General features: G+C 40.4%; 1 protein-coding gene across 1 annotated transcript in view; it reads left to right on the forward strand.

Annotated features, from left to right (window-relative positions):
* Positions 1-2,181: 2,181 nt before the first annotated feature.
* Positions 2,182-12,171, forward strand: part of LOC308394260 (uncharacterized protein) — a 35,585-nt gene continuing 25,595 nt past the window's right edge. Inside the window, exon 1 of the mRNA XM_080878512.1 lies at positions 2,182-2,400. Within this exon, the coding sequence (XP_080734638.1) occupies positions 2,307-2,400 (94 nt within the window). The 5' untranslated portion in view covers positions 2,182-2,306. The remainder of the gene's footprint in view (positions 2,401-12,171) is intronic.

Raw genomic sequence — 12,171 nt, forward strand, 5'->3', positions numbered from 1 at the left:
TACATGGATGTTAAAATCACCCACAATAATTATTTTATCTGAGCTCAGAACTAAATTAGATATAAAGTCTGAGAAATCAGACAGAAACTCTGTGTAAGGCCCAGGTGGACGATAGATGATAACAAGTAAGACTGGTTTCTGAGTTTTACAGCTGGGGTGGACGAGGCTAAGCATCAGGCTTTCAAATGAATTAAAAGTCTGTCTTGGTCTTTCATTAATTAATAGGCTGGTGTGAAAAATTGCTGCCACACCGCCCCCTCGGCCTGTGCTTCGAGATTTCTGGTAGTTAGAATGACTCGGGGGTGTTGATTCATTTAAACTAACATAATCATCCTGCTGCAACCAGGTTTCTGTAAGGCAGAGTAAATCAATTTGTTGATCAATTATTAAGTCATGTACTAACAGAGACTTGGAGGAGAGAGACCTAATATTTAATAATCCACATTTCACTGTTTTACTCTTTGGTTCAGATGTGGATACTGTATTGTTCTTTCTTTGTAATTGTTTATGTTTAAGTTGTTTGTTGCTGGTTTTTAGTTTGTTTTTTGTCTGTTTGGGAGCTGACACAGTCTCTATGGAGATGGGTTTTTGGGGGGGTAGCAGGAGGAGAGAAGCTGCAGAGAGGCGTGTAAGACTGCAACTCTGCTTCCTGGTCCCAACTCTGGATAGTCATATTTTGGGGGTTTTAATAAATTTGTCCATATTTCTAGAAATGAGAGCTGCTCCATCCAAAGTGGGATGGATGCCGTCTCTCCTAACAAGACCAGGTTTCCTCCAGAAGGTTTGCCAATTATCTATGAAGCCCATGTTTCTGGGACACCACTCAGACAGCCAGCAATTTAAGGAGAACATGAGGTTAAACATGTCACTCCTGGTCTGATTGGGGAGGGGACCAGGCGTAACCGGGTGTCATTACTGCCGACGTGAATTATGATTTTACTGAATTTACGTTTACCCTTAGCCAGCAGTTTTAAATTTCCTTCAATGTTGCCTGCTCTGGCCCCTGGAAGACAATTGACTATAGTTGCTGGTGTCTCTAGCTTCACATGTCTCAGAACAGAATCACCAATTACCAGAGTTTGACCCTCGGCGGGTGTGGCGCCAAGTGGGGAAAAACGGTTAGACACATGAACGGGTTGGTGGTGTACCTGGGGCTTCTGTTTATTACTACACTTCCTCCTCACCGTGACCCAGCCGCCCTCTTTCCCCAGCTGCTTGGGGTCTGCCGGGGAACAGCTAGCGGGGCCTACGCTATCTTCGGCTGCACCAGCTACAGGGGCCTGGCTAGCTATGGGTGAATGAAGGGTGCGAAGCCGAGTCTCCAATTCAGTAATCCTGGTCTCCAGAGCTACAAATATCATGAAGATCATACTATGAGAAAAGAATGTATTTTAAAGTTGTTAATTAAATTGCTAAGCAGATAAGCTACTCAGAAACACCACTGTGTTTGAGCAGGAACAGGAAGTGATACTCTACCGCAGAGCGAGCGAACACCAAGTGACAGCGTCACCAAGTTAAGGAATCAAGTAATAGATTTTAAGAAAAGATTGTTAATTGGCATTAAAATGTTTGCTGGATATGATTATCTTGAGGTTAGGCAACAGTTTTAGAGCTCTGTTTTTGTCTTCTGCAACCCCAAAGTGAAAGAAAATGTATATTATCAGCTAGAACATTAACTTTGTTGGCTGTTAAACCAAAGGCCACTGAAGAACACCCCAAACTCACAGACGTTTTTCCTAAACAGACCACTTCTATGAGCTGAGGTGTCCCTTTTCACGCAGAGTAGCAAGGGAACAAAAAGAGCGAACTCTCCTGCAGATCTTGTTCTTAAGCCTCAGATTATTCAAGGAAAATGTTCATGCAACAAACTGCAAATTATGCGCAGCGCTCAACTGTAGCTTTCAAAAGAAATTTCTTCAGATTCACCGTCCAACCCATCTTCTTTCATCAGCCTTTCAAATGGACTAATTTCATGCAGCCTTTAATTATGCCATCTTTCAAGGCAAATGCAGTAGGAGGAGGAGGGTGGCCCTGAAATAGAGCAAAAAGAAATGATGATGATAGAGGAGACTAAAGAGAGGGAGGGAGTTTGAGAGAGAGAGAGTAAAAGAAGGAGGTGTTGGTGGGGGGGTTGAAGAGGGAGCTCCTTTCAGTTTGCAGTAATCGCTCATCCAGGAGCCGTGTTGCACTCAGGGATATTTGGGATTTTTCAGTCTGGATTCTGTAGTTCGGGGTCGTGCTCTCGCTGACTTCCTCTCTTGCACAGCGATTTGTGTGTGAGGACGCTGCATGTCTGGCATGCAGACATGGGCCCCTCGTTGCACTCTAGGATTATCGTCTGCCTGGCCCTCACCTTGGTTCAGGTGATCGCCGTGACCTGCCAAGAAGATACTAAGAATGGTGAGCGATATCCACCAAGTTATGACTTCTTTTGCTGTCCTCTGATTGGCTTTCCGTGTTGATACCTGATAGGGATCCTTCCTGTTCTTCTGTGGGCTTTTGTTCTGATAACAGGTTTATAAAATCACCAGTTCATGTGCTTAATTGATCAAGGTTTTCATGTTTTTCTTATATAATAACAATGTTTTCCTTTGATTTCTTGCCTTCTGATTTTTCATGATTCAACAAGGCTTCTGAAAACACTTTAATCGGTATTTTTATGAAACTTTTATGTTCATATTCCGTGTTATCCCCCCCCCCCCCCCCCCCCCCCCCATTATATCCACGTTTTATTTATTTATTTCAGAATTTCAGAATGTGGTTGTCCTGTAAAGTTAAACTGGGATGTTCTGCCTCCTAAAGCTCAGACCGCACTGGCCTTGTGGTTTAGGGATGAAAGGTTAAATTCACACCCACAACCAACACCAGAAAGGCTTATCTTGCCTTAATGAGACACCATTCAGGGAAAGCTGCTACAAGCCACTGACCAGGTGACGATTAGTAAAGAAGCTAAACTGAAACTGTTTGAAAGTCTTGAAGTTGATAAAAAGCTTTGACACTGAAATGACAAAATTTGTGAGGATTTCTCAAAGATGGAGATGTGGCTCATTTCTAAAATTAAATGTCTGAGTAAATGTGATCCTGGGTCAAAAATACTTCCCCCCAACAGGCTGCAGTGCACACTTAAAGAGCACACAGGGCTATTTCAGTGCGAGGTCGAGGCTGAATGAAGGGGTTCGGAGTGCCACGGCTATAATGATGTGGCCTTGTGGATGGAATGGACAAAAGAAGGCCACTAATTTTGGTCAGACTTCAGGCCAGTTGCAGACAAGACACACCCAGACTAAGACTATGCTGAATATGAAATATGCATCTCTTACTTTCATCCAACTATACCTCCACTGAAGCATTCATGCTGCAAAGGGATAAACAACAACCTCAAAATATCTGCACCAGCTGTTTTTCGGTCTGAATCTGCCTTCTTTTCTTTTTTTTAACAGTAATGTTTATGTATGACATTTTCTCCAGCTATGGCCTGATAAGTATCACTTTAGACCAGAAATTATATTTAGGGTAATTTTTGAATAATTAAAAAGTGAATAAGTCATAACCGTGTTTAGAGCCAAGAGGCAAAGGTTTACATGGATATGTAACCTTAAATTCTTTGAAGACTGCTAATTATTAAACTATAAAGACAGGGGCATTCAAATGTTAATTGTAAAATTGAATAGTTTTGACAATTTTCACATGTCAATTTTTTTGCTTGAGACAACATAATTTATAACAAATACCAAAATATGAAGCTAATTGTGGCAGCTGCTTAGCTTTGTTTTCAGTCAACAAACAGGCTAGATGACTTACTAACTTACAAGTTTCATCTAATTTTTTTTAAATCTCTGCAAAACTTTCTTTTTTGCAGTTTCTTGACTTTTGTGCTAATTAAACAAATTTTATTTTAATATAAAACATTAATTAGCCTCAGAGGGGCTAATACTTATATTTTACTAACTTTAAACACTATCTTGCTAATGAACAGCTAGCTGTAGCATCATCAGTAGTAAACAATTCATTCTTAACGAGACATCTAACATCTAAGCGTACCTTACATCTCCTCTAGTTGCTAGCTTAGACCAAAATTAGGCTTTTATCACATTTCACTTTTTCCAGTCTGTGTGCTAAGCTAAACTAAGTCTATATGTTCAGTTTAACATACAGACAATAAGATTTCTCCTTAATCTCAGCAACATAATTAAAAAGGTGGCGTAGCATTGCAGTGTATTCTCTGGTTTCCTGCTTACTTTGCACTGAGTCAGTTATTGTTAGTTTCCAGACGGTCGAATTGCTGCTTAAACATGGCTGACCCCAGCGTCAAGTGTAGCATACAAATTAAAAAGTGTAATTAACATTTTTCATTTCAGATTCAACAAAATATATATAAAAATAAATCTATAACAGGTGAATGTAACTTTGTCTAATCTTTATTGGTGGACTGCTTATGTTACAGTCCTACCTTTTCCAGAGTATATGTAAAGTATATGTAAAGCTAAGCTATTTGGTGTCATTAGCTTATTTAGCATGAGAGTTATTCTAACTTTTAAAGAGGTTCACGAGTTATTTGGAAGCTCTTGGTGCATATGACCTTGAAACGAGGTAGGTGTTATGCATAAATATCTGACAGAAAGTAAAGATTAAAGTAAATCTGTGAATAAGTTTAATTTTGTGCAGCTACAAACTGTAAATTTGTTGTGGGTTTATCCTCCATTTTTAACTGAAATTTCTGTTGTTTCCTTACAGCAGAGAAGTTCACAAGTCATTTCAAGTCATTTCTAGCTGAAATGCATATACATTTACTGTCACAATACATATGTGACAGTATATGAGTTGTTATGAATGAACTGTGTGATTTATGATGCTGGCCACACGCTTGTTCAGAATTAGAATCAGAATCAGAATTCTTTACTGCTATCCCAAATGAAATTATATTTTGCTGGTATCCTATGTGAGATCTCTAGGTCAAATTTTGGATTAGATTCTGGAAACTTTCAGGAAACTTACTCATAAGTAAGTTGATCTGATTTGTTTTTTCTAGTGGCAGAAACAAACTTCCATACTATCAATATCAGCAAGTCTTAGTTTACTTATGTGTGCAAGTTTCTGCACATGTTTGCTTTTCACTGGTTCTTATAGATTTTTTAAGCAGTGTGTGGATTGGGATTCTTTATTGTGACCCTTTAAATCTAAGGTATAGCCTTCAGGACTGTTCCTGGTTACTCTTGAAACCAAGTTTGTAATGTTGGATTTCTCCATTTCAATCATTTTCATTGTTTTTGAACCTTTAAAAGAGAAAGTATTCAGATGAAAAAAGTAAAATAAAAAGTCATCAAAATATTGACTGTTGGTGTAAAATAAGTATGAGAAATTAGCACAGACTGATTTTATATCACCTTCCCATCCTATTTATTGAAATAAGTTTTAATAAATGGTAAAGAACAATATTACAGTTCCTTTTTCATATCATAAATCATCTTAACATGACTCATCCCTCACTTTGTGAATCTCTAGTCGGAAGTCCTGTTTTTGCGAACTGAATATGGTTTAAAAACTAAGCCTGTAGTCAGAAAGCATGGGTGGAAAGCTGAAAAGAAAACCACAGCTAGTCATGATAATTGACCTCATGCTGTACTGTATATATAAGCTATAATCACATAAAAATAGCTGAGGCACTGCCCAAGAGTATAAAGTCTGCAGTATAAAGTTTAAGTGAAAAAAACTACATTTTATCTGCAGAAGTGATGAAGAAAAATGAGCTTTTGCAGATTAAATACCAGCGTTAATTACTGGTATTAAGAGCTCTGCTTGGTAAAGACGCTGCAGCTACAGGGTGAAGCAGGTTTCATGGCAGGAGGTTTCTCCGGGTGTGGCACCTCCCAAATAAAGTGAAACCACAGCCTCTGAGCCCAACGTATAATAATACAGCTGCTGTGGTTTCCACTGAAATAACTGCTGCATTCAAGAAGCAGCCTCTCTGGTGGGGAGCGGCTCTACCACATAATTAGTGCTTAGGGACGTCACTAAACTGCCAGGATTAAAATGCACTCAGAAAGCCTGCAGCAGGTGGCTATTTGTAACCCCCCCCCCCCCCCCCTTTTTTTTTTTTAAATGTTTTTACTGTTTTGGGATGATTTCATGGCAGGGACACGGCTTCATCCAAGGCCAGCAGGATGAAAGTGCCTAAATCTGCCCTCTTACACTGCATAAATATGTTAATACGTGCTGGCATGTACATTTAATTCAAGGAAAATTTATTTGGGTCAATGTAGGTATAAAAAACTTAAATAAGAGGGTTCTGAAAATAAGTGCATTTTTGTTTATTTTACCCCCAGGACCTGCTGCTGAATGAGGCAGCTCTGTTTTCTGTCATTTTTCTAAATTACAATATTTAAACAGGCTCCTTTCACCTTATATTTTAGCCCCTGATTAACTGACATGCTGATAGATTTTTGACATGAAAACTACACGTTTGGCCTTGCTTTATGTATATAATTGAGTGACAAGAGACGTCGCTGTTGCAGACATGATTGCATACTTGCATACAGACACTTTTATCGTCGCATGCAGCCAGAAGCTGTCAAATTCAACCACAGTCTAGTCACTGACTGCTCAGAAGCAATTTACCTGAAAGTGTCTGTCATGAGGGAGAAGGATGTTCGTGGAGATTCTTAGTAATAAGATCAAGTGTCTCAGTTTGAAATCAAATTTTTTTTCCGTTTATGTTTAGCTGACTTTAAAGGTAAAAGACATCTTTGTAGTTTGCACTGTCCATAGACTGTATGTAAAAGATGGATGAAGGCACCATGACATCACATAAAACCTCAAGCTGAGCATTTGAAACCGGTCACAACAAACAGGCTCTAACCACAAAACTAATAGTCACTGGCTCATTGGCTACTGAGGTGTGGTTAAAGTTCTGTTAGCCAATGAGCATATACTGGCTTGTCCTCTTTCGGACTCAATTAAAGACCATAATGAGTTTCATGCTTTATTCAGTTTGACCTGAGTACCTGAATACCTGAGCCCCGAAACTCATCAGGAAACGGTTTACTAAGGAAGCTGAGACTTCTATGCAACCACAGTCGCCCCCTGCAGGCTGTTTTAAAATATGCACAACATTTAAATCGATTTTTCCTTCACAGAGTTTTATTGCCAAACGATCTACTTTTACTGACCTGAGGGGGAAAAAACATATATACTGATGGGTAGTTTTTATATCCTTTGATATGCCACTTTATTAGGTACACCTTGATAGTGCCCAGTTGAGACCTTTTTTGCCTTCAGAACTGCTTCTTCATGGCACAGAGTCAACAAAGTGCTGGAAATATTTTTCAGAGATTTGAGAGATCTCCTGTTCCATCACACCCCAGTGGGGCTCTACTGGTTTGAGATCTGGTGACTGTAGAGGCCATTACAGTTCACTTAACTCCTTGTCATCTTTAAGAAACCAGTTTGAGATGATTTGAGGTTTGTGATATTTCAGCGTGGACCAAAATCTCTGAAGGAAAAAGGCGCTCCAACCATGTAATTAGTAATGTGTACCTAATAAAGTGGCCGGTACTAACTGACGTTGGGTGGGTGCACTTTCAAAGATCACTGTTGCTCAGGTTGAAACTTGCTGAAAAGCTGCTTTGATAAAGGACTTAAACAGCTTTGACAGGATTTAATCATAATTACGGTAACAAGCATTTTGCTCTGTGCGAGTCACGGTGCGCTGGGTTCACTGCTGCTTTTTGTTGAGAAAATTGGAGTCTGCTGGGCGCCACATGCTCCTAAAGAAGTTTTAAAATCCATATATTTTTAGTAAGAAATGTGAGTGAATCATTCGTCCTGTTGGTGTGGTCTTCCTACTGTATTTCCCACACCAGTGAGGAGAGACTCTTCCTGTAACCTCATAGCAAAAACACTGAACATTTCTTGTTCAGGCTGTGAGGTTTTACAGTACATGGTAGGGTCACTGAACTCATGTCAATTTGATTATTTTAGATATTATATTGCCTTAAATTGAAAAAAAAAAAAGTAAAGACACTGCAGTACAGTAGTACCTCTCCTTGTAGATAAGGTGCTGTTCTCCACAACCCTACATGGGACTGAGTCCCATGTAGGGTGATTTTTAATTAACCTTCACACAGCAGTTTAGAGAAATTAAAAAGTGCTGCAGAGTGCACTTATTCTATATCCCAAACAGCACTGCCTCCATTTTACATATCTATTGAATAAATTAACTCTTATTTAAAGGGCAGCTGGTGCATCCTGATGGATTAATATACATCACATTAAAGACGGGGTTTGTGTTGCTGTAGATCTACTGCTCCAGAAGAAATACCCTCTCTCTGTGGTTGATTTAAAGAATATTAATACACACATACCTCTCCAGATGTTGATTGCTGCTCTGCTTGACTCAGACAGCTGTACAGAAAATGGAAAAGTCTACCGCAACTATGAGACATGGAGCCCAGAGCTGTGTCGGGTCTGTGTGTGCGACTCGGGGGCTGTAGTGTGTGAGGACGAGGTGTGTGAGGAGCTGAGTGGCTGCCAGATGGCGGTGACTCCAAAGGGCGAGTGTTGCCCCGTGTGCTCAACTCACACGACAGAACCTAAAGCAGGTAAACCACTGCAGCTCTACCTTCAGTATGGGGATATAATCCACCTGCAGCTCCCTTTCAGCTGGTCATTGTGAGGTTTTCAGTACAATGTGTTTTTGTATACAGCTGGTGATATGATAACAAAGCTGCTGGCAGGAAAACAGATTCAGTTGTTTCTGGTCAATTTGTGGTTTGAGCCAAATCTGCTGAAGCTGCTTTTAGCTGCTATGCTGCTCACATCTGGAAAAAACTTTCAAATCTAAATTGTGGAAACATCTACTTGCATTTTGTAGTGATGTACTGTTACAGTGCTTAGCACCCAAGAAGGCCTCTGTTAGCCAGCTGAGGACTTCCTGAGTTGAGTTGTCTGTGTGGTTCTCTCCAGTACCTCCAGTTCATCCCACAGCCTAAAAACATGCAAGCTATGTTAGGCCCAGGCCACAGAATGACCCCAGTTGCGACCCCTAAAAATTTATATTCCCATGTCAGTCAGTCAGTCAGTCTCCACACCAGGATCGGGATGAGTTACCACCACCCCAAGTACTCAAGTAAGTAAGCATCTGTTGTGGAGAAGAGAGCTGAGCATAAAAGCAAAGCTTTTGATTTACCATCATTCTAAGTCTTTACCCTCAGCAGTAGTCATGACCTCTGGGTAGTGAATGAAAGAATGAGGTCAGGGATACAAGTGGCTGGCCTCTCCCTTAGAGATAGGTTTAGGAGCTCCATCATTTGGGAGGGGCTCGGAGTAGAAGCACTGCTTCTCTACATTGAAGGGATCCGTTGAGGTGGTTCGGGCAGGAACCAGGATGCCTCCAACATCCTGCGTCGTCTCCTAGTTGACATATTCCAGGTATATCCTACCAGGAGGAGGCCCAGAGGCAGACCTAGGATATGCTGGAGAGATTATATCACTTGATTGGACTGGGGTCTATTCTGTCTTTCCCTTCAGATGAGTTAACTGGATAAGCGATATTTAATAGATGAATGGATGAATGGCTGTAGTTGTCGAGTGGATGGTGAAGGCTGATGGCAATTGCCATGAAATCGGTCACAAAGAGGCTGCTGCACCAGAAAACTCCTTATGATTGCCTTGGTCGGTAGCAGTTTTCATGGGAAGCAGCAACTCATCTGAAATCACTGGCCAACTTGGGAATGAGTGGCAATAAAACTGAAGAGCATTCACCTTCAAAGTAAAAGTTGACCTTTTGAAACAACCTTTACTTTGAAGGTGATTGTTCACCATTTACACTTTTAAAATGTAACTGCAATTCAGCCAGTAGTTAGCAAGTGCAGACAAGTCATTGTCTTGCTTGCAAACTACGGGAAACTGCGGAAATCTGCTAGCAACCATTACATTGGATTCCTAACTTACTAGAGAGGGCAAAAACTGTGTCTCATTGATGAAACCCTCACAATGACGTACGGGCTGAAAGGGACTCACCCACGATACTCATGCAGCTGCTGTTCTGTCTCATGAAGATACCTGCACAGAAAATGGCACGACCTACTCCAACAATCAGATATGGAGCCCAGAGCCGTGTCGAGTCTGTGTGTGTGACACAGGGACTGTGGTGTGTGAGGAGGTGGTGTGTGAAGAGCTAGGCGACTGTGAGACCACTGTGGCGCCTCAGGGCGAGTGCTGCCCTGCGTGCTCAGCAGCCACGCAACAGCCTCCGAACACGGACAATAAAACTGGTAATAAATATTTTGAGCTTCATGTTGGACAGATTCAAACACTGGGATGTCTGTTCCCTAAATATCCACACTGCTTTCCCACTTTTTATTACCTGTGGTATTCTTATAACAAGTGTGATTTGTCCTGTGTGCTACAAATCACGACCTTATGGCCCTTTTTATTTACTACAGCACATCTTCACAGCACTACAGAGACAATAATTGAACATTTTGTTAGTGGAAATCAAAAAAACCAAAGGAAAGACACAAATTCTCAAGTCATAGAAGTCCTCTAAGTATTGCTTGAGTTTTCCTCTGTATTGGTTATGATCAAAACCAGTATAAAAGATGGATGTTGCCTCTGTGACGTCACTCGCTGGTTGTTGACGTCCTGTTTCCACCATTGCTATCTTGGTTGCGAATAACCAAATGTGTGTGTTTTCATTAGCAAGTTGTTAACCAATGAGTGAGCAGTAAAGCACTGCAGTCAATCTATTTTTTCGCCCAATCAGAGCTATCGCCATCTTGTGGCCTTCAGGTAGAATGCAAGAATAAGGCACCCACATTTGCTTCTGTTGTTTTGTTTTTTTAACTACAGTTAACTTATTTTACTATTGATGGACAGGATACTGCCACCAGAAAAATGTGTATTTCCTCACCTGCTGGCGGCTGGTTGCTGGATGGCAGTCATTAATTGAAATCAGCAACACCAAAAACCTAGTTACAATTGCATTCGATGTTATCAGCCTCAAGTTTGCATGGAAGATCCACAGTTGAGTACAACCAATTGTTGACTACTTGCTGAAAAGTAGAGAAACTAAAAAAAAGGCACAGCTTTTACCTTGATGGTGAATTGTCTCCATTTGTGTGCAACTTTTCACAATTTTACATCTACTCCAGGATTAGCTAGTCTCTGGAGACAAATCCCAAACTGCCAACAACCAAACTGGTCACAATGAGTTTTTCATCAGCCAGTCGGGGAATACATTCTTCCCCATCATGGCCAGTAGATGACCAATGGTCATTGACCAGTCTGTAGGGCTGTGTGACTGGGACCTTATTCACTTAATGCTCCAGGGTCACATGCTCGAAAGAAGATAGAGGTCATATGATTGAAAGAAATTAATAACTGAAAAAGAACAAAGAAATACATGTAAAACGTCTTAAGACATCACCTCATCCAAACTGCATAAATGCGTATCAAGAAGTCAAAGGAAGTCCAGAAGTACTTCATCAATTTATTAAGTAATTTTGTAAAAATTGTTTTATTGCTAACAGGTAGCTTGAGGTTTTTCTAGAAGGAGAGTTCATCAGTAGTGAGATAAAGTCTGGGCTAAATGAGATTAAAACAAAGAACGTTTTAAAAGGGATTTTATTTAAAAAAAAAATGTCTGTTTGCTAACTTTCAGTAAGTGTAACGAGTGTTAGCATGCTGACCTGTGAGAATTGGCCCCAAACACAGAGCAGAGATAGTGCTTATGGGAATGCAGTGATATTGAGTGGAAGACAGAGACTGTGAATCAAGTTATTATGATGGGGGGCAAAGGTGGAACTGAGTTAACAAAGTTACAGTGACTATGCACATAGAAGGAGGTGGTTGGGGTTGATGGAGGGTCAGTAAAACACAGTTAAGTTCCCATTTCAAACTGTTTGAATTAAGCATAATTATTCCATACACTTAAGGAGAATTTTTTTGTGCTTTTTCTCAAAATACTGCGGCATACATTCATATTAAAAATGATCAAGACTTCAAATAATATGTGATTACTTTGTTAGAGTAATCACTCAGTTTTCTTGCTCTGACTAGTTAGTTTTCAAAAGTATCCTACTTTACCGATGAGCAGACTTGTCTTAACAAAGTACAGGAAGTAGTAGGAAGTTGCTCATAATCATTGGGTGCTGCCCCTTGGCTGTTTTCCCA

This window comes from Rhamphochromis sp. 'chilingali' (genome assembly GCF_963969265.1).
Source record: "Rhamphochromis sp. 'chilingali' genome assembly, chromosome: 3".
Taxonomy (NCBI): Eukaryota; Metazoa; Chordata; class Actinopteri; order Cichliformes; family Cichlidae; genus Rhamphochromis; species Rhamphochromis sp. 'chilingali'.